The following is a 23,351-nucleotide window of genomic DNA, read 5'->3' on the forward strand; positions in this document are numbered from 1 at the left end:
GAGTGTGCAATCCCTGGGGTGTAGTCCTTTGTTTATGGCTTTCTTCCTGTCCCCACCCTCCTCCCTTGCAAATGGTTGGAACAGTTAGGTGTGTATCCGCCTTTGTTCCCGGTAGCCATTTCTACCTGCCTTCTGGACTTTTTCCCCCCATTTCTCTGCCCCACCTGTGTGACCTCTCCCCTGCCCAGTGTCCATGATTGGCTGTTTCCCTCCAGGAGTTAGGTTCTTAACCATACCCCCTAGGACAGCCCCTTCGGCAAAGGGCAGCTCCCAAAGAAGCAGCTCCAGAACGTGTTTTCCCATATTCGCCTGAGAAGCCAGTAGTCACCCATCAACCAGCAGCGACTGACAAGATAAGTGTGGTTGCGGCGGGGAGTACAGCAATCACTATTCCAAAAAGCCCAGCCTCTCTTATTACCTACACAACATAAGAATACCAAAATCACCCAGCTAGTAAAGAATACCCCTTCACGGCTGTGTAACAAACGCTCAGTGGTGTCATTCACTGTTGTGCACCATACTTAGTCGTTCTCCATCTATTCAAATACATCAAATCTAGGTGTTTGCCTTCAATTTAGGCATTCACATTCTGTCCTTGTGAAGATTAGCATTGCGTCACATCCAGACAACTGATACTAGCTTGCGTCACATCTAGACCGAATTGTGAAGACTAGCATTGCATCACATCTAGACAGAATTGTGAAGATTAGGTCTGAACATAGTGACTAGCAATCACTGTACCCCCATTAGGCTGTCTGACACTATCACAGCTCCTGTCTCCAACAGCATTTAGCCTGACTGTGGCAGATAGCTATAGCTACTATTTAGCCTGATTGTGCCAGAGAGCCATACCTCGTATTCAGCCTGACTGTGCCAGATGTCCTGTCTCTAATAGCATTTCGCCTGACTGTGCCAGATCTCCTGTCTCCAATAGCATTTAGCCAGATTGTGCCAGATATCCCTACCTCCTATTTAGTCTTGTTTTTGTAAGCTTGTGCCAGATGGAAAGACCCATTTAGGCGTTTTTCTCCCATTATGCAGGTGTCTCAAACACAGGTGCTACTGTATACGATTGCCTACAAATATGCCAGTCTATTTAGTGTCTACTGCTGTACCCCAGTAAGGTCTCTCTATCCACCCATATGTTCCCAAATCCATGTGCCACTGCATTCAACCATTCATTGTTACCCTCCCTCATCCCAAAATCCAGATTCTAAAGTGCCTTACTTCCTACTTTAGTACCCTTTGCTCAGGCTGCACCAGAGACCTTGCCTCCCGTCCACGTTGGACAAAGAAAAAGAACGCTGCAGCCGAAATATATCAAAGCATGCGGTACATATGCCTTACACCACGTCCGAGGACACAGGCCACAGGCATGGCCATCCATCCATCCACCATAGAATGCAGCTATGGCTATGCCATTCCAGTCTAGCAGCGCAAATAGCCGTCCACACTGAAACCCCTGACGTACCTCAACACCTCTGCCACTAGCATACAGCGACTACCAACTAAAAGACAATCTGGTATAGCAGGGCACACATTGAATCCTGAGCAATAGCACTCTATCCTAAACCACCAACAGCGCCCACCCACATGCCTGACCTCCGGGCTGCTTACTGGAGCCTAGCCAGCCACTTAAGTGCTAAGCTGGCAAAAATGCACACAAGCATCTCTTAATCTAAACTTAGAACCTCCTACGCATTGACTGCGGTCACCGAGGGTGTTCCAACCACAAAGCGCATTGAGGCCATACAAATGGGGAAAGAGTGCTATACAAAATAACAAATCCAATACTGTCATTGGATGGGGGCAGTATGACCCAGAGGTCAGTGATTGGTTTAAAGGAGAAATACAGTTTGTAAGTGAAAGTGAAACTTTCTTTTACTGAGGATTCCCTGTCTGACGGGGAATATTCATGAGCATGTGAATCATGTCAGACCCCATGCTGGAGAAGTTTCAAAAAATAGGCCAACTTTTCATGGGTGGAGATAGGGGGGGCAGGTAAGTATTTCTACAACTTACCACCCAAACTCTGGTTTCTCTTCAGACTTGATGGGTCGTCAGAGGGTCCTCTGACGTACTTTTTCCCGCCTTTGGTTCCAGTCGCTGATGCCCCGGAGCTGCGGGTGCAAGAAGAGTTCTGGTCGTGGATGGAAGCTTGGGGCAACCTCTCAGACGAGCAATGCAAGAACCATCGCTGCTGCACTACTGAGGACACGCAGCCAGGCGCGGGGAAGCAGGTTACCCGGACAGCCACCATTGCACGGAGACACCAGGCATTGCAATTTTTGTGGTTAAAGAAAGCCTATCTAAAGACCCGTCAATGTTAGGGAGCTGACATTTTGCAAGAGGAGCTATTATTGTGCAGGCCGAATACCTCTGGAGTCCCGGGCCGAAACTCGGAACTACAGCACTTCTGTCACAGTATCCTAATCTGGAGCAAGTCAGTCCACTAGGTGGTCCAGGGACACTTCTAAAGGGTCCAACTCGCTTGGGTACCAGAATACGCCGGTTAAAGCACCAATAAGGGTCTTCAGAGATCAGTAGCCAGACAGGGCTCCCCCGGCACTCCAGCCAGACTGGGTTGCCAGGCCTCTTCAGGGATCGTCCACTGGCCTTCTACAGTCTTCTGCTACAAGACACTTGACTCCTCTACAGATCTCCTGGGAACCTCTTATCCCAAAGTCAGGTGAGTGATCCGACTCAGCCCTCCAATGGGATCCTCTGCCCCGCACATGCACACCAGCAGTGGTCCAACCGGGCATCACTGTGGGTTTCAGGCAAACGGGCACACCAGACTCTCAGGCGCCAGTATGTGGATTGGGACCAGACTGTCCCAGCCCACTTCCTGGGACACCACTCATGTGCTATGCACTAGCCCGCGAAAAGCAAGCCTTTCCCAGGCAAGTGCATTACCATATAAGGAATTGTTAGGGGGAATTCTCGGAAATGTGCCAATTCCCCTCTACCTTAGAGACCCCCAGAAACTTTGCTGGATTTTAGGACTTTAATTTTCTAACCTGGAGAGAGTGAGACCCTTTTTCCAACACACTCATGTATTTTAAATGTGATTTGAACTCTTTCTTATGGTTGTGGAGTTTGACAAACTCCATAGGCATCATTGTTTATATTCTGTTACACAGCACCTTCGGTGCAGTGACACAGGGAAGTCTTGCAGATGTCCCCAAGGTTTAAAACCTTTTCTTGGATAAACTGCTGTTTCCAAGAGCAGTGAAGTAAAATTTACTTTACTTACATTGTAACTTTCTAGACCCAGCACACATTATCTTACAATAGGGTGATGGAGGGGTTACTTAGTATCCCCTTTGTCGAGCTACTCATGTAACATTTTTGTTACCCTTTCCCCGAATGGCTGGTGGCAGTAGTTTACTTATAACTACCGTGGTGTGCCTTTACCGCGGGCTGCTTTTGCAGCTGCAGTAAAGCACCGAAAGGTGCCGTTTTTGTCAAAATGGCCCCAGTCTTTTTTCACCATTTCTTTGTGGAAAGGTCCTTCTTGAGATTTACTCTGTGCGCCAAACCAGGTTTGGTCCCTTTGATCATTTTGCCTTTGTCGGGATTCACGAATGAAGCCCGCCTCTGTCTCCAGGGTGTCTGGCAGGGGCAGGAAGCTAGGTGCCCGAAACACCCTGTGCTTAGTCTCCTAGGAGACAGGAGGTCACTCTTAGTTGATTGGCCAGCTGGCTGTCCAGTACGGACAACAACCCTGCTGGGTGACTGACAGCTAGGCTGAAATGAATGGGAGAAACCTGTATAAAAGGAAAGGCTTTTTGGCTTGCAAGGCAGAGTCCACCACTGGACGAAGGAATCTGAAGAACTTGGAAGAGACGCCTGCTGCAACTCCTGGACCGTTGGTTTGCCTGGTGAAGCCCTGCTGCTGTGCTGAAGCTCTGAATTCACCTCGACCCCTTGAGTTGGTGGGACCAATCAAATCCAAAGTATGCTACCTGGACATCCTCTCGGAGCTGGTTGAAAGTCCACTGCAGTTGCTGCTGGAACCGGATAGCCAGGGAGAGGAACACCAGTTAGTGTGCGTTGCTTTTAAGTTGGCCAAGAGATCCAGGAAGAACCTTCGGAGTCCCAGGAAGCAGGACTGACCGAGCTTGAGCCACAACAGAGTGCTGGACCCCAGATGCAAGGAAAGCCCACCTCGACAGCCAAGAGTCAGCAGTGTTGCTATTTACTTAGACGCGAAGGAGCTGAAACCACAAAGTGCCACTGAATAGTAGTTGGTCCTTTTCTGTCACTGATCGTCCCGTTGCAGTGCAGGACTCCTCCAGACGTCCTCCCTCTTGTCCCCACGACTGAGGCCCAGTAACACAGTATCTGCAGAGCTGCACAGGAACAGAAGCCAGCCAAAGCCCTTTTCTTCGTACAGTCTAAGAAAACTTACCTCTTGTTGTGTAACCTCCCTTGTTCTCTGCTGAGACCTGTGAACATTGTGCAAGACTTTAATCTACCTCTGAGGAGTGCTTCAGCTCACCTAGACTTTTGACCAATTGACCTCGGCTTAGCCTGGCTCCTTGAATGACCCTTCTTCCCTCTGACATTGTGTATGGTCTACCTTCCAGGGGTTAACAAACTTTGCATTGGGGTTTTTTCAATAGTACTTACCTGCTTCAGAATATTGGTGAGAGCTCTTGTTTTTTTCTAATTAACCTTTTTCTTTGACCTACTCTTAAGTCCGATTCTAAATGCCAACAGTAGTATATTTATGTCCACATTGTCCTAGTTACTAAAGTCACCGGAGGGTGTAGGAAGGGTATGTGTGCCATCCCAAAAGGGTACTTTTTAGAAGTATTAAGAGTGTGTATTTTGGAGTGTATTTGTGTGTTACTATTATATTGCCCTTTCTGAAGAAGGCTTACTCAAACTGACTGTTAAATATTTGTTTAATCAAGAAACCTTGTGTGCATGAGTTTATTTGAATACTTGTCACTGTGAATCTCTGTGAAATTCCCCTACAGCTCACATTGACCCCTCTTGAGATAAGCCTGGCTGCTCAACACGCTACCAACCTCTGTAGTACAGATTTATACCAAAGGTTGGGTTCCTATTGCCAGGTGGTCAGGGTTATTGTAGTGCACCCAAAGGGTACTGCATACAATCTTGCCTAACAGGAATTTCCTGACCTGGCAGGGTAGGGAGAAGGCCAAAGGACAGGATGACCAAGGAACAAACAAAAACCTTGTGGCACGGCCATGTTAGGACACGAACCACAGTTAGTAGCTAAATGCAGTTAACACAGTAAGGCTAACAAGTATTGCTTTTTAACTCTGTCCTGATTTTTTCCAGTGAAGGGAAGCCTTCCGCTTCACTCCACTGCACTTTTGCTCATTGTTTTGGGGAAATGGACCAACCCCTAAGGTTAAGAGTACTGGGAAACTAGGTTTCCCTTTTCTTGTTGCATGTATTTTTTGGGTAACCATTTAACCTGGCACAATGCATTTTAAAATGCAGTGCAAAGGGGTTTCTTTTGCATGACTCTAGACTACACTCAAAGGGATGCTTTGGTTACTTTACATGTACCTAAAGACAAGCTGGGTGACAGCAGTAACTTTTTAACTATCTTTTCAATACTTTGTTAGCCTTACCACAGTTGACTATGCATTGTGTCGTGTGTCCTAACATGGCAGTGCCACAAGGTTTTTGCTTGTGATTTTGGCCATTTTGATTGTTGGCCTTCCTGCCTTGCCAGGTCAGGAAATTCCTTTTATGTTCATGCACTGCCCAGGAAAACCTTGGTTTTCGAGGGCTAGTGCAGGGCTATGTGTGTGTTCCCAGGAAGTGGATTGGGGCCGTCTGGTCGCAATCCACAAACTGGTTTCTGTATGGCTAGAGTGTATGCATGAATTTCACCATCACTGGTCCTGAATGGACCACTGCTGGGGTGTGTTTTAGGGGCAGATCTTCCATTGGGTGGGATGGGTTTCTGTCTCACCTGAGTTTCTGGATAGAAAGGGGAGTCCTGCAGTCAAGCCTCAGAGATCCTGGAGAAGTCAAGTAACCTTCCCAGCTGTGAAGACCGTGGAAGACCTGTGGACCATCCTAAGAAGGCTCGGCGACCAGTGAGAGAAGTGTACCAAAAAAGTAGTGTACCTGTCACTCCGGTGAGTGACAGAGTAGGAAGAAAGGGGGCAATGTGCAACACATTTCTCAAGGGTCACAGCCATGCTGGATGACAGTCAATTCAGTTGAAACAGATTTCAGTTAAGCTGTAACTGATATCCAGTGGAGAAGTGTGCTTTAACTTCACAAAGAGCAGTTCTGGAATGGTGAAAATGGTGGCAAAAAGTAGAAGAGCTGTTTACAGTAAAGAATAAAACTTTTGCTGCAGTCCCGGTGGAGCCCTGTCTGGCTGGTGATCTCCAGAAAGCCTTCAGTGGTACTTCGAACCATGGAGTGGTTGGACCAACCATTCCCGATGTCCGTTTGGTGCGGTTAGGCAAGATTGTATGCAGTACCCTTGACCTACTGGCAATAGGAACCCAACCTTTGGTATAGGTCTGTACTACACAGGTTGTCTGAACAGCCAGGCTTATCTTAAGAGGGGTCATGTGAGTTGTAGGGGAGTTACACAGAGATGGACAGTGACAAGTCTTCAAATAAACACTTACACACAAGGTTTCGTGAATAAACAATTATTAATGTATCAGTCAGTTAGAATAAGCCCTCTTCAGAAGGGAGCAATATAAAAGCAACACACAAATGCACTTTAAAACTGTACACCTTTAGTTTCTAAATCAGTAAAGACCCTTTTGGGTTGGCCTACAGACACAACCTACACCCTCAGGTGACTTCAACAGCTAGGGTGCTGGTGACATTAATATCTTACTGTCTGCATTTAGAATACTGTTAGAAGTTGGTAAAAGGAAAAGGTTATTAGAACAAACAAGAGACCACAAATATTCTTAAGCAGGCAAATACTTTTGGATCCCCAAATCTGAGTCATTCAGTATAACAGGCTAGGCCAAAGTCAATGGGCAAAAGTCTTATATAGGATGAAGCACCTCCGTTAGCTAAGAAGAAGAGTCTTTGCACAATGTTTTAGAAGTCTTTGAAGAAAAGATAATCAAATGTAGGGCCACAAGCGGATTAGACCTGTGAGTATTAGAAGATGCAAGCAACTCTATAACGAGAGGTAAGTTCTCTCAGACTTTACAGTACTTTTCTATTGAAGAAAAAGTGCCTCAGATGACTTCTGTTCCTGTGCAGCTCTGCAGATTTCACTGTTCCTGGGCCTCAGTTGTGGGGACAAGAGGGAGGCCTTCTGGGGACTCTTGCTCTGCAATGGGACAGTCACCGCTTGCAACCGGCAATCTTTCCAACAAGTGGCACTTCGGTGTTTCAGCTCCTCTGGACTACCGCAAATCACAACACTGCAGTTTCTGGCTGGCGAGATGGACTATCCTTGCTTCTGGGGTCCCGCACTCTGTTGCGGGAGCTCAAGCTCGGTCAGTCCTGCTGCCTGGGAGTCCGGAGGACCTTCCTGGAGCTCTTAGCCAACTTAAAAACTCTCCCTTGCATTTCGGTTTCGAGCAACAACTCTGGAAATGCAACCAGCTCTGAGAGAATGTCCTGGTGGCTTACTTTGGAGTTGATTGGTCCCACCAACTCAACGGGAGAAGTCGTCCTTGAAGGGGCTTCTCTGTCGATACAAATTCGGAGTATCAGCACAGCAGCAGGGCTTCACCGGCAAACCAACGGTCCAGGAGTTGCAGCCGGCGCCCTCTTCAAGTTGTTCTTCGGTTCCTTCGTCCTGTGGTCGACTGCCTTCTAAGCCAAAAGCCTCACCTTTTATTCAGTTCTCTCCTATTCATTTCAGCCTAGTTGTCAGTCACCCAACAGGGTAGCTGTCCTTGCCGGATAGTCAGCCGGCCAATCTTCACAGCGCGTATTTGGGTCTCCTAGGAGACTAAGCACAGGGAGTTTCGGGCACCTCCCTCACTTCCTGCCCACCCTGGACCCAGAGGCGGGCTTCACTCATGAATCCCACCAAAGGCAAAGTGAACAATGGGACCATACCTGGATTGGCGCGAAGACTAAATCTCAAGAAGAACCTTTCCACAAACAAATTTGGAAAAAAGAAGACCGGGCCATTTTGACAAAAATGGGACCCTTGGGTGCTTTACTGCAAACGCAGCTTGCTTTAAATGCATTCCACAGTAGTGAAAAGTAAACCACTGCCATCAGCCATTCAGTGAGGAAAGGGTAACATAAAATTGTTACATGAGAAGCTAGACAAAGGGGATGCTAGGTAACCCCTCCAGCACCCTATTGTAAGATAGTGTGTGCTGGGTCTAGAAAGTTACAAATGTAAGTAAAGTCAATTTCACTTTACTGCTCTTGGAAACAGTAGTTTATCCAAGAGGAGGTATTTAAACCTTGGGAAATCTAAAAAGACTTCCCTGTGCCACTGCACTGAAGGTGCTGTGTGACAATGTAAAAGATGATGCCTATGGAGTTTGTCAGACTGCACAACCAAAGGAAACACATGGAATTGTGAATGTTAGCATGTGCCACGCCTGAGATGTAAACGTGAACATTAGCCTGCGTCGCATCTAGATAGGTCCGTGAATGTCAGCATGTGCCACACTTACATTGAATTTGTGAATACTAGCATGTGCCTCACTTAGATGGAATCAAACATTAGCCTGCATCGCATCTCGATAGAAATGTGAAGGTTAGCATACCCCACACTTAGATGGAATTGTGAATGATCGCATATGCCACACTTAGATGGAATCGGGAACATTGGCCCGAGTCACATCTAGACAGGATTATCAAGGTTAGCAAATGCCACACTCAGATGGAATAGTGAATGTTGACAAGTGCCAGAACTGGACAGAATCGCGAATGTTAGCATGTGCCACACTTTGTTAAGACTGAATAGCCTGTGTCACAACTAGATAGGATTATGGTTGTCGCCCAGTGCCACATCTAGATAGAATAACAAATGTTAGCCAGTGCCTCATCTAGACCGCATCGGAAATCATAAAACCCAAATTCCAATAGCATTGTGAACACTATCTTGCTGCACATATAGAGGTTTCCGAAGGTGGACGAGTGCCACATTTTGATACAGTCGCGTAATTTTTATTGGCATCACATATAGAAAGGATTGTGAATATTAGACAGTACCGATCTAGCTAGAAATACAGAGATATTCATGTGCCACACTTCGTAAGAATGTGGAAATCTAGCACATCACTTCTAAACAGCGATGCCAATAACCAACCCACTAACAATTTCATCCCTCTGCATACACCTCTCAAACTCTAAAACACAACCAAAACCCTATACCACAACAAACTGCACAAACTACCGCAACAAAAACAGCACACCGACTCTCACTGCAGCACACGTCTACCGACCGGAAAACACCCCAAGCCCAGCGACCGGTGTTAACCGCTTTGAGGCTGCAAACAGCATATCACTGCTCTGCTGCAGTTTTACTGCTTACTCCCACCAACTCACCCCCCCTTCCCTTTTCAGAGCCACCAGTGCGCGGTACAAATATCCTTTAACATTAAAATGTACCTTTGTTTGGCTTTGGAAATACTTTGTCGAATGTCATCCGAAAGCTGGGTACAGTTTTATTTACTAGAATAGATACTTATCTGACTTTCGGAATTGATTTCCCATCCACAAGACCCTTGTTCACCGAGTTTTGTGAATTTTCAGGGCACAAGGACCCAGTCAAATAAGGGTTGGACTTCTAAAGTTAGGGTAGAAAACTTTTGGACTGCCATTGCAAATCTAACCATTACCTTTCATTATTGTCGGATGGGGGCTGTTGCGATTTTATTCCAGTAGCTACAGTTGCTGTACATATGTATTTTATTACGAGTGTTGTGCAATTTTATTACTTGCTTATAGTCCTTTTGATAGTGTTTGTTTGGCCATAAATACAGAATTTGTTATAACTTGTTGGAGTGAAATACCTGTTTAATTACCTTGTAGACTCATTGTGAATCATTGACCAGGCTCACCTCTTGCTGAGACTAAGCCTTGACAACTATCCATGCTACCTCGACAGGTTTGGCTACAGCTCCCAGATGTGTCCCTGCTCACTAACTAGGTTGGCCTCCTATACATCTGTCCACCAGGCCAGAGTGTAGAAATCCAGTCTAACATCCAGCTGTAAGTCTGTCGGAACCGCCACAAAACCAGAGATCAGAATCTCTGCCTAGCTTGACCCAATTCCAACAACTGCATCCCCATCTGTTAGGTAGATTTTCCTTTGAGGGAAATTCTCCCCACTTTGTGAGTCCTGCAGCATGTTTGCTGGAACATTGGATTTTGGACAGATTCTCCTGAGTGAGGAGGAACCTTTTTCCACACTCATTCTTTTACTCCATCCCTGGGAACCCTTTTTATCTCTTTTTGATACCTTTTAATGGAGTTATGCATTCCACCATCTTTTCTGGCATCTACATTTTATTATTGCAGCACAAAGCACTTTCTGTACAGTGTTACAGGGAGCTCCTCGAGCTTTGCTTTTTATTTAACCAGTGCTAACATGTTACCAGGACAGGGGGACACTTGTCCGAAGCGTTTTTTTATTTTGCGAGATCAGTACTCCCCACCTTAAGTGGAGTGCTGAGGGTTAACATTCTCTAGCTTTCCACTAACTTTTAGTTACTGTTCAAAGGTCATCTGACAGGCTGGTGGCAGTGTACCTTTTTTCACGACGTTTGTGGACATTTGGCACAGGTAAGTGTCACAAGGGCCACCATTTGTCAACAATGGTGACTGTAATTTTGTAAGCCCTGTTCTTGATGACTTGGTCTTTCGTGCGCCTTCTTCTATCTGCCTGGGTGGGGGAGGTCTTGATGGGTCTTTTGTTTTTGGCGGGTACCGTGAGGCTAGCGCTCCCCCAAGCCCCCCTCCCACCTCGCTGCCCCCCCCTCCAAAGTATGAATGAATGCAAGTCTGGTGATTGGTGGCCTCAGCCAGTTTTCCTGCATAAAAGTTGAGGATCCTGGAGCAGAAACTCAGTCTACCAGTGGAACTGAAGAGCCGACAAAGAAGGACGACGCCCGCAGCCACTTAAAGCGACCACCAGAGCCGTCTGAGTAACCGCTGCAGTCCCGATCTCAACTTTTGTGCGACAGGGCAGCCCGGACTACTTCCTCCCTTGGACTGGTGGGCTTAACCAGTCCCAAGACGAACTGCATTGTGCGCCCTCCTTGAAAGCGATGCAACCCCTACGGCCCGCAATTCACCAATGCGGTACTGTGCCATTTTGCAGTCCAGGCTGGATCCCGCTCCTGAAAGTCCCCTCAGCGGATACAAGGACTAAGAATGAGTGCAAAGTCTGCTGCATCGACAACCGTCTCAACAGAACTTTGAAAAAGGCACCAACGAGCGAGTGCTGCAAAGATCTTCGGCTGGGCGTTCCAACTATTTGAAAGCAACCACCAGATCCCTTGCAAGTTCTTTTCTTCAGTCGCCAAGGCCAAGAATCCTGAAACAGGGTCTGCCGCTGTCACTCCTTGGGGACCGTGCTGCTGCACAAGCTTCTTCACATACAAGACACTGTTCAGTCCCTAATACTTACCCAGGGCCTGCTTTGTTGTTCTTGCCCTTCGGAGGGTTGCAGTTAAGCGGTTACTTGCATCCACTCCTAGGCCTACATTGAGCTACATTGGGGTGCACAATCCTTTGTGCTCTTTACCGAAGGAAACAAGGGTAAACCTGGGAACTTGAACCTGTACACTCACCTGTAAACTTGAAAAAATCTTCAGAGACTCTGCCTTGTCTACTGCTTACCTGCCTTTCCTTCCTTCCTCAGCTGTTGTTCACTGGCCCCCACTGCCCCCCTTGACTCTCCCAAGACTCATCTAGAAGAGCGTTGGATCTTAAGCAGGGTTTAACTAAAGTTATACAAGTTGGTCTAACGTTTGCATACTTGTTTCGGAGGTTTCGACTACTTTGTGTTACCTTACTACTATTCTAAAGTATCACTTGAGATTTGCACCTGCTTAACTTTGAGATGATTTCAACTCCCTTTGCACAGGCTTAACAGTTTTGTGCCTACAGTGACTTTGTGAACTATCTAACTTTTGTGAAATACTTTTATATGAGAAGTGCATCAGAACAATTGACTTTGTCCAAATGACTTTGGCTGTCCTGGCTTCCTAAAGGCACCTTTCTGAATCCACTGACTTTGGCATTTGCTTGTCCCTAATAGGTTGACATTTGTTGAACACTTTTTCTGCTGAGAAAGACTTACTTAGACTTCATTGGAGGATTCCATGTGTTCTCACATTGTACGTATATGTTCTAACCTTTCTCTTTTTCCTTCACCCTTAATTTCTGAAATTCAAAGTCTGAAAAGTATATCGATATTATATATTAATGCAAAACTATCCTTGTAATTGAAGTCACTTCAAGGTGTAGGAGAAAGGTATTGGCATCTCCAATGAGTATTCACTAACTGTATTGCCTGTTGGTTTACTTCAACTATTACAAAGAATTGCCTTTTTAAAGAAAACCTATTTAAAGCTAATGGTAAATAATTTATAACTGAAACCTTGAGTGTAAGTGTTACTTGTATTGACAGATTTCATCTGTACAGCTCACATTTACCCCACTTGAGATAGGCCTAGCTACTCAGTCACACTACCAACTTGTGTAGTACAGACCTATACCAAAAGGTGGGTTACCTAATACCAAGCAGATAGGTCTTGTGTAGTCTTGCACAGTTACTACATCAATTCTTACTCAACAATCAGAAAAGCAGGTCAGTAGAAGCAAGCGGAGCACATCACTTGTTTTATTAGGAGAACTATTCTACTTTTTGGTTTTGGTTAGTGTATTGCTTTGACACAGGGTACAAAATAGCTTGTACTCACCATGTTGTATGCATCCTCCCGGGTATACGTAAAGAACTCTTCTGTCTCCTCCTCACACAGCATATCGGACCTAAGTTCCTTTAGCTCCTTGTAATGCTGGAGTTCCCAAGCCTTCTTCGCAGCCTTCAACTCCTCCTAGAGGGAAACAGAGTAGCATCACATTCTTACACATTCAGACATAGGGCTATGATTTCCCCTGTGGTGATCATATGCATCACAGTCACTCCTGTATACTGTGCAACAGGCACCAAAGAACATACACGCTCTAATAACGGAGTACCACTTTGCCGTTCAACACTAGCCTCACAAACCATAAAGCAAGCTAACAGTGCCCTTCACTGAGGCGATGGCCCAGGGAGTGATGTTGGGGTGGGGGCGTTAGGAGGACTGTGATTGAAGATTTGCAAACAGACTTGGAAACAGATAAACATGTGCATAAGGTTTGGAGAGATTGTTCCAAGCAACTTTGCAGGGCTACATATAGTGGGACCAAGTATTTACAATGGCACTTTTGACTCTAAAATTGGGAGGAAGGAATAGTGATTGGGAGAAGGGGGTGAAGAAATGGGGTGAGGTGTGGAATGGAACAAGGTACTTGCATGTAACTCTTGATCTCCAACATGGGTCTCGCATGGATTCACATGCTCATGAAAATACCCGTCAGGCCGGGAATCCTCGGTAAAAAGTAAGCAGTTCAGCTTTGAACTTAAATTGCTTGTCTCCTCTAACCAATCGCTGTACTCTGGGTCATACTGCCCCAAGACAAAGACACTCTACCTAAGCTCCACCCCTGGTGGACATCTTCATATTTGGTAGCGCACGTAAAGCCAGAGAGGGGAGGGAGAGTTTGCATGTGAATCCATGCCAGACCCATGGTGGATAACAGGAGTTACAGGTAAGTAACTTGTTCCTTTTCCAGCATGGGGTCTTGCATGGATTCACATCACCATGAATAAGATTATACAGTAGTACATATAGACAAGCACAGGAGGTGGCAAGGCTCATGGAAGCAATACACTTACCCCTGAAACAGACTCACCTCAAAGAGGATGTATAGCACCCGTTGGCCGACCCATCCCTGCAATCCCTGTTCACACTAGAAGTTTGTGAAAGTGTGGGTAGACCTTGTGTTAGGGAGAATTCTCAGAAATGTGTTAATTCCCTTCTACCTTAGAGACCACCAGCACTTTTTGCTTGACTTTAGGACTTTTAATTTCTAACCTGGAGAGAGTGACACCTTTGTCCCCTCTCTCTCATGTACATTTTCTGTGATTTGGACTCTATCTTTTGACTTTGGAGTCTGACAAACTCCATAGGCATCATCTTTGCATTGTGACAGCACTTTCAGTGCAGTGGCACATGGAAGTCTTAGATTACCAAAAGGTTTGAATACATTCTCTTGGTGAAACTACTGTTTCCAAGAGCAGTGAAGTGAAATTGACTTCATATTTTTTTTACTTTCTAGACCCAGCACACACTATCTTACAATAGGGTGCTGGAGGGGTTACCATGTATCCCCTTTGTCTAGTTTCTCATGTAACATTTTTATATTACCCTTTCTACAATTAATGGCTGGTGGCAGTAATTTACTTTTTCTTACCATTGTGTGCGTTTAGAGCGTGCTGCAAATGCAGCTGTAGTAAGACACCCATGGGTGCCCATTTTGTTCAAATGGCCCGATCGTCTTTTTCCCCCATTTCTTGTAGGAAAGGTCCTTCTTTAGATTAACTCTGCGAGCCAAACCAGGTTTGGTCCCTTTGTTTGTTTTTTCTTTTGTGGGATTCTGAAGAAGGCTTATTCAACTGACTGTTAGATTAATCATTGTTTAATCAAGAAACCTTGTGTGCAAGTGTTTATTTGAATAACTGTCACTGTGAAACTCTTTTACAACCTTACAGCTCACATTGACTCGTCTTGAGATAAGCCTGGCTGCTCAGTCACTCTACCAACTTGTGTAGTACATGCTTATACCAAAGGTTGGGTTAACTATTGCCAGGAGGACAAGGCTGGTGCAGTCTCCCACAGGCTTGCCGAAAACCCTGTTAGGGAGAATTCTCATTTATGTGCCAATTCCCTTCAACCTTAGAGACCCCCAGCTCTTTTGCTGGACTCTACGACTTTACATTTTTATCCTGGAGTGAGACCGACCTTTTTTGGACTCAGTTTTCTTTGTTTTTGGAGTCTGCAACTCCATAGGTATCCACTTTTGTATGGTGACACAGCACCTTCAGTGCAGTGTCACAGAGACGTTCTTTGGATTTCTCTTAAGGTTTAAACACCTTCTCTTGGGTGAACTACTGTTACCAAGAGTAGTAAAGTGAAGAACAAGTTACTCTCTTACCTGGTAACGCTCTTTCGATGGGATGGTCCGACAATGTATTCCATATCTATGACAGTAATCACCACAGCTGTGCCGCTTCGGAAAATCTTTCGGCGTCTGCTTCGATGATGTCGATATGCCGCCCTCGAGGACCTCCTTCAACGCCAACGTCACTGGATGTTATCAGTAGGACGCACGACACCCGTAGCCTCAGTTGTAGTTTTTTCCCAGAACGTGTGGCACCAGTCTTCTGCCAGTCTGATCACACAAAGCCTTGCGGAAATGTAAGCTGCAATCGCATAAGAAATTCTGTAGCGGGAAAGTCAGGGAGGGAGCGATATGGAATATGTCGTCGGACCATCCCATCGAAAGAATGTTACCAGACCAGGTAAGAGAGTAACTTATTCTTCGAGGGGATTGGGTCCTCTGACGTATTTCATATCTATGACAGACTCCCAAAGCAGTACAAACGCAAGGAGGTGGGAAAATAATTTAGAATACAGAAATTCAGAATGCCCAATCAAATTGCGGAGCAAAGGACCGCCTTGCCAAAGGCCAGATCCTGCCCGCGGATAGAATTGAGGGAGTAGCGACGTACAAAAGTATGGACCGAAGCCCAGGTGGCTGCATCACAGATGTTACGAATAGGAACACCCCTCTGTAGGGCAGTAGAGGCAGCCATACCCCTGGTAGAATGGGCCCGCAAGCCGACCGGTGGGTCCTTACCCGCCAAGCGGTAACGTTCAGAAATTGCCAGAATAATCCAGCGGGACAAAGTCTGCTTAGTCACAGCTTGTCCCAAACGTTTTCCATCGTAACCAATGAAGAGTTGATCGTCCACTCTGACCCGGGACATGCATGAAATATAAAACTTAAAGCTCTCCTAGGATCAAGCCTATGGAGCCTCCCCTCTTCCTTACCAGGATGCGGAGGAGGATAAAATGCCGGAAGAATAACCTTCTGGCCTAAATGAAATTCCGACACCACCTTTGGAAGAAAGGAAGGACGAACTCTTAGGACAACCCTGTCCTTATGAAATACAGTGAAGGGTGGCTTAACTGAAAGTGCCTGTAACTCACACTCACTGCAAGCTGAAGTGACCGCAACCAAACATACAGTTTTAAGAGTTAACAGTCTGAAAGGGCACGAATGCAAAGGCTCAAACGGAGCACCCATCAGAAACTTGAGGACAAGGTTCAAATCCCAACCGGGCACCTGGAAAGGTGATGGAGGAAACACATTAGTGAGCCCTTTTAGAAACTGAGAAATTAAAGGAATTTTAAAATAAGAACACTCTTCAGACGAGCGCTTAAATATGGACAACGCCGCCAGATAACCTTTAACGGTACCCACTTGCAAGCCCCTGTAGGCTAAAGGAAGCAAAAAAGACAGAACCACAGGAATGCCACAAGAAAACGGATCCACATTCTTAACCCTGCACCTGTCGCAGAACTTTTTCCAACGGCAACAGTACAGGGACTTTGTTGCGGGCCGTCTGGCCGAAAGCAACACCTCCATCACGTCTTCAGGGAGGTCCCAATCCTTATACCTCAACCTTTCAGAAACCAAGCGTGAAGGTTGAGGGATCTGACCTCTGGATGGAGAACCTGACCCTTCCCCCCCCCCCCTCCTGTGAGAGCAGATCGTCTCAGTAGGGAAGACGACGTGGAGGACAGATGGACAAGTCGAGAAGGTCCGGGTACCACGTCCTCCGGGCCCATGCCGGAGCAATGAGGATCATCTGGGGACCGAACCTTCGTAACCTCCGCAGCACTTGCGGGATGACGGGGACTGGAGGAAATGCATACAGCAGTGGGAATGACCACTCCACCACGAACGCGTCTCCCAAGGCTCCTCTTGGAGGAAATTCCCGCGAGTAGAAGCTTTCGCTCTTCCGGTTGACACTGGAGGCAAAGAGATCCACTTGAGGATCTCTTTGCCTCCCCCAAAGGGCAAAGATCTCCAGGAGAATCTCCGGAGCCAACTCCCACTCGTGAGAGATCGCGCTCTGCCTGCTCAGAGCGTCCGCCGTCTCGTTTTCGTCTCCGGCCAGATGAATTGCCGAGATCGAAACTTCCTGCTGGATTGCCCAGAACCAGAGCTGCATCACCTCCCTGAACAGAGGAAGTGATCCTGCCCCCCCCCCCTTTTGTTGAGGTAGTGCATGGCCACTGTGTTGTCCGTCAGGATCAGGACATTCATTCTTCGCACAGTCGGCAGAAAAGCCTTCAGGACAAGCCTGACGGCCCTCAGCTCCACCAGATTGATATGGAGTCTGGACTCCGACGGAGACCAACGACCGCTGACTGTCAACTCGTTGGCATGAGCTCCCCATCCCGTGAGGGATGCGCCCATCACGATCGTCACCACCAGCCAGGGTAGCCAAATTGGAGCCCCCTTCATCAGATTGCTTTTGACGGCCCACCAAAGAAGGTCCTGGGGGACCTAGGACGGCACCCGAACAGGGTCCGAGATCCTGCCAGAGGACTGAGACCACTGGAGCTTGAGTGCCCATTACAAAGATCTCATCCGCAACCTAGCCTCTGGCACCAGAAGAATGCAGGATGCCATGAGGCCAAGCAATCTCAAGAACTCGAACGCTGGGAGACTCTGGGCATGCTGAAAATAGTGCACCATCTGCTGAATGTGAAGAGCCCTCACCTGGGGAGGAAAACACTGCCCCAGGGACGTGTCGAGCACTGCTCTGATGTACTGGAGCCTTTGAGTTGGCGTCAAGTGGGACTTCTTTAAGTTGAGGGAGAAGCCCAGCTTGTGGAGGGAGTTGGAGGTGACGGACAGATGTTCCAGGACTTGCTCGGGAGAGCGCGCCCTGATCAACCAATCGTCCAGGTAGGGGGTAGACGTGAATCCCCCCCTTTCCTGAGATGTGCTGCCACCACTACCATGAGCTTGGTGAAGACCCTCTGGGCGGATGTCAATCTGAACAGCAGGACCCAAAACTGGAAGTGCGAGTCGCCAACCGCGAACCTCAGGTGGTACTTGTGCTTCGGATGGATCGGCACATGAAAATAAGCGTCCTTGAGGTCGAGATACACAAACCAGTCCTGAAGTTGTCCTTCCTGAGGAATTTGTTCAAACCACGCGAGTCCATGATGGTTCTCAATCCCCCGTCTTTCTTGGAAATCAAAAAATAAGGGGAATACCATCCCTTGTTCCTCTCCGCTACAGGCACCAGTTCTATGGCGCCTTTCTCCAGCAGGGCTTGAACCTCCTGCACAAGGATCGGATCCGGACTCTGCAACGAGAGATTGCCCGGTGGATTGTCGTGAGGCCTCTGCTGAAAGGGAAGACAGTAGCCGTGGGCTATGATCTCCAGAACCCACACATCTGAAGTAATGGCACGCCATTCGACAAGATGCTGCGCCAGCCTTCCCACAGCCGACGAACCATGGGACATGGCCTCATGACTGAGCTGAAGCGGCTGCGGCGTTACCGGAGGGCAAAGAGGCAACTGCCCGAGCGGCCTTGACACCTCAAGTACCCTGTTTTCCACCTCTGGCACTCCTACGGTTGCCCCTTTGACTGGAACCTCCTCTCGCTTTACCAAAGGATGAGTAATAACGAAAGGAACCTCTCCTCCATTGCTGTCCCCTAGGACGAAAAGGCAGAGTTTGGCGAACTGCAGCGCCCAACGACTTTGCTGCAGCTTTGGAGGTCTGCAACCTCTCAAGGCTCTCGTCAGCCTTGCTGCCAAAAAGATGTTCACAGTCAAAGGGCATGTTGAGGAGTCGGGCCTGCACATCAGGAGCAAACCCCGACTTCCGCAACCACGCAAACCTGCGTATTACGGTGCTCGCCGCCATGGACCGGCTGACACAATCTGCCATGTCCAAACCTGACTGAACGGCCTCACACATGGCGTCCTTGCCATCCTGGACCATAGCAAGAAAAACAACCCGTTCGTCCCCTTCGGGAATATGTTCAGCCGCTAAGGAAACAGTTCCACAGAGTGTGCGTGAAATGTGACAAGGCACATACGGAGTTGGCCGCCTGAAGAGCCATACCCCCTGAAGAAAACACTTTCTTCGCCCAACCATCAAAACGCTTGTCTTCCCTATCAGGAGGGATGGGTAGGATACGACGCCTGCTTTGCTGGGGCCGTAGCTGCCTGCACCACCAAACTCTCCGGAGTGGGGTGCTTGGTGAAGTAGCAGGGGTCGCTACTGGCTGGGTGTTATTTTCGTGGCAAAGACTTGCCCACTGCCGGGAGACTGTCCGGAGCAGTCCAAGCCACCGCCACCCTCCTCTGTAGAGCCATATGGAACGGCAGTACCGGGTCAGTTGGTGGACCTTGGTCGAGGATATCCGTGAGGTCATCCTGAAGAAAATCCCCTGGGGGAGCAGACCACCCCAAGTACTCGGTGACCCTAGACATAAGGCACCGGTACGAAGAGTCGGCATGGGTGCCAGGCTCAGTCCTACAAAACTCCACCTTTGGAGGGGTGTCCAGACCACTGGCGTCGTGCAGGGACTGACGCAGGTCCTCAATCTTGCTATGTCCCGAGAGAATCTCATCTGGCACTGTATCAGGAACCTTGCCATCATCAGAGCCCTCAGCCACCTCCGAAATGTACTCAAGATGGCGGAAAGTGGGCACAGAATGGGGAACAAAGCCATGCTTGACCTTTGCCAGAGCCTTTCTAGGGGGTTCCACTGTGCCCCGGGGTATCCCTGTCGAAACAGCCTCGAAAGGCGTTGAGTGAATCGGCGTCGAACGTGGCGTCGACACAGGCCTCAAGGGCGGAGCCCCGAGCTTGTCCCTCAACATCCTGGGCGCCGACGTCTTCCTCGAAGACATCACAGGCTCACACGGTCTCGAGTGCGTCGAGGACTGGGACCTGTATTGGGCATGACTAGAACGATTCTCCGAGCGGGACCGCTCCCGTGAATCGTGCCGACCACCCGAGCCCAAAGGCGTACGAACGGTGTCTCTAGTCCGATCATGTCCAACCCCACTCAGAGGCGCGGACGGACCAGTGCCCTGCGATTCGAGAATCGCTAGCATTTTCTTACCGAAGGAAGCCCATTCCTCCGGCGTCGCATGCTTGGTGGGATAAGCGACCCGCCGACGGGTGGAGTCCTCGGATGAGGACGGGGAAGGCGACTGATGACGGCGCTTCCGGGAGTGCCTCGAAGAGGCAGAGGAGTGGCGGGGCCCACTCCGAGGCTGAGACCCACTGGACTTCCGACGACGATGCGGAGTCTCGCCCCTCGAATCGTCTGTCGAAAGCCCTGTGGACCTCGTCAAGGCTTTGGACGTAAGACACTGGCAGTCGACACAATCATCCGTGTCATGGGCCTCCCTGAGGCACCAGAGGCAGGCGTTGTGCGAGTCCGTCACCGACATCTTGGACCCGCAGTCCCCGCACTTCTTGAAGCCCGGACGCGGGGTGGAAGAAGAGGTAGACATCTCGAAGGACTTAAACTTCACAAACAAACAGGTTCGAAGAACCTAAAGAACAGAAACTCCAAAGAGTCGAGGCGGGCTGAGATCTCCGAAGCGAACACGTTCGTGGAAAAAACGGAACTGAGGCTACGGGCGTCGTGCGTCTTACTTTTTTTTTTTAAAACAATTTAATTGATTTATTCAACCGAAAACAATACAAACCAAACAAGCAGTGCAAATATCAACAACTCAATTGTTCCTTGCTTGATTTTGGTCACTGCTGAACTTGTCCCACCCTCCCTTACGGGCCTATTTATTCCACACTCTCTATCTGCCTCGCGTGTTGGGGTCTCACATTCCATGGATTCTGTCAGATCCTGTGTCGTTCCAAACATTTCCGCTATTAATGATCTCCATGCCTTCAGGGTTCCTGCCTCCTCCTCTCCCCCTACATTGCTCGCCTCTTGCCATACCATGGTTTCTGCCTTTGCCCATTTCTGCAACTCCTTCCACCACACCTCCACCCGTGGCCTATGACATGTCTTCCATCCCATGGCAATCCTTTTTGCAAGCACATATGCTAGGTCTTTCAATTTACTTACATGCTTAAGTTTCTGCGATCTAGGGAACCCCCCCAGCAAGCATGCCGAAGCTGTATCAATAACAATTGTGAACCCCTTTTCCGACAGTTTCTGTGCTACTTCACCCCAGAAGCGCTCAATTACTGGGCATGACCAAAACGTATACTATGCCAGCCTTTTCTTCGTCGCATTTGGGACATGCTCGTCTTCCAGCATTTTCAAACCTAGATATCCTCTGGGGTGTCATATATGCCCTATGCGTGATATATAGTTGTATCTGTTTTAGTCTCGCATTTCTTGACACCTTCTTGTGGTACCCCAGGGCACGTTCCCACATCCCGTCCTCTACTGAGGTTCCTACTTCCGCTTCCCAGTCTTGTCTTAGTTGTGTTAATTCTTTCCCAACCTTGGACATCATCTCGTACAGTCTAGAGATCTTGTGCCCCCCCCTCCGTTATATCATAAATTGTATCTATGCTAGCATCTGGTTTCTCTTCCAGTACCATTTCGGGCCATGTTCTTCTAATTCTCTGCACCATTCTGTGATATGTAATATACTGGCCCATGTGTAGCCCTGTTTCCTCCCCCAGCACCTCAAAATTTATGATGGTCCCCTCTCGCCAGATATCTCCCATCGTTGCTAATCCCACCGACTCCCAGTGGTTCCTGATTATCATCCTCAACTGCGTATCTCCCCCTGCCAGTGCAACTACTGGTACCTGCGGGGAGAATGGGAATGGGTTTCCCATCATCTGGCATGCCCGGCGCCACATCTTCCACCCCAGCATCATTTTAGGGCGCTCTTCCATTTCTGTCTTGGGCAGCCAGATCATCTCTTAAATAAAACGGGGCACAATCCTGTCCAAACATCCGGGATTCTGGGGTCTGTTCGCCTGAGAGCCATTTGGCAACATATTGTAGCTGGCTCGCTACATAATAAACCTCATAATTAGGCAGTTTTATCCCCCCTCTTTCCTAAAAATTCTGCAGTTTACATAGTGCCACCCTCTTCCAGGTACCATGCCACAGGAAATCCCTACACATGCTGTTCAATTTAGTGAAGAAACTCTTGGGTATCAGGTATGGAATATTCCCAAAATATTGTAGGAGCCTAGGTAGGACCACCATCTTAAGCATTGCCCCCGCCCCCTGTCCCTTCACCCAGAATTGTATACACTTCTCGATTTTCTCAAAGGCTACCACGGTATTGTGCCTGTGCTCCTCTTCCACTGTGTGGTACACATCTATCCCAAGATACCTTAAAGTACTAACCGCCCATGGTGTTTGTAACACCGGCAACCGTCCCACAGGGATTCCCTTATAACTGCCTAGCGGGAAAATACTGGATTTTTGAGGTTTCACCGCTATACCAGACAACCCCACATATCCCTCCATCACTTCCAGGATGTACTGGAGATTTTCCTCTGGGTGCCTCAAGTACAGCAGCAAGTCATCTGCATATAAGGAGATCAAGTGTCGTTCCCCCTCCTACCTCGATACCTATAGTATCATATTGTTGTCTAAGGTATATTGCTAGGTGTTCCAGGGCTAATATATAGAGCATTGGGGACCATGGGCACCCCTGTCTGGTGCCTCTACTAAGTTGCCATCTTTCGGATATCACTGATCCTGTTTTGACCGTGGCCAGCGGTTCCCTATATAGCATCTTCGCCCACCTTATGTATCCAGGCCCCATACCATAGCCCGCCATGGCCACTTGACCGAATCGAAAGCCTTTATCGTGTCCAAGGACACGATTGCCATTTCGCCTTCGTTCTTGCTCACCAATTCAACAACCTGTTGGAGTCGTCTATGATTATGAGTTATATTTCTATTCGGGACATAGCCCGTCTGGTTGGGGTGTATTAGTTTGCCAATAACTCTCCGCAGTCTGTTTGCCAAGACAGCCATCAATATCTTGGTTCTACATCGACAAAGGTCTGTAGGAGCTAAAGCTATGCCCAGGCTTGTTGAGTTTGGGAAGCAGTATTATAATCGCTTCTGCATTGGGGGGAGCACTTCCTCCCTATATACTTTATAAAATTCACTTGGGAGCCTGTCCGCCCCTGGAGTCTTACTAGTAGGCAGCTGCCTCACCACTTCTCCAAACTCCTCCAGAGTAATCGGTGCATCTGGCTCCTCTCATTCTTCATCACCTATCG

The 23,351-nt window shown here is 48.0% G+C and overlaps 1 protein-coding gene across 6 annotated transcripts in view; it reads right to left on the minus strand.

Moving 5' to 3' along the window:
- The window catches only part of EP400 (E1A binding protein p400), a 1,542,855-nt gene that overhangs the window by 387,181 nt on the left and 1,132,323 nt on the right, over positions 1-23,351 (minus strand). For all 6 annotated transcript variants that reach the window (XM_069620067.1, XM_069620064.1, XM_069620063.1 and 3 more), the window contains one exon: positions 12,882-13,016. In XM_069620067.1, coding sequence (XP_069476168.1) covers positions 12,882-13,016 — 135 coding nt within the window. The remainder of the gene's footprint in view (positions 1-12,881; positions 13,017-23,351) is intronic.

The sequence above is a fragment of the Ambystoma mexicanum genome, chromosome 10 (genome assembly GCF_040938575.1).
Source record: "Ambystoma mexicanum isolate Mex_15411 chromosome 10, UKY_AmexF1_1, whole genome shotgun sequence".
NCBI classification, from domain to species: Eukaryota; Metazoa; Chordata; class Amphibia; order Caudata; family Ambystomatidae; genus Ambystoma; species Ambystoma mexicanum.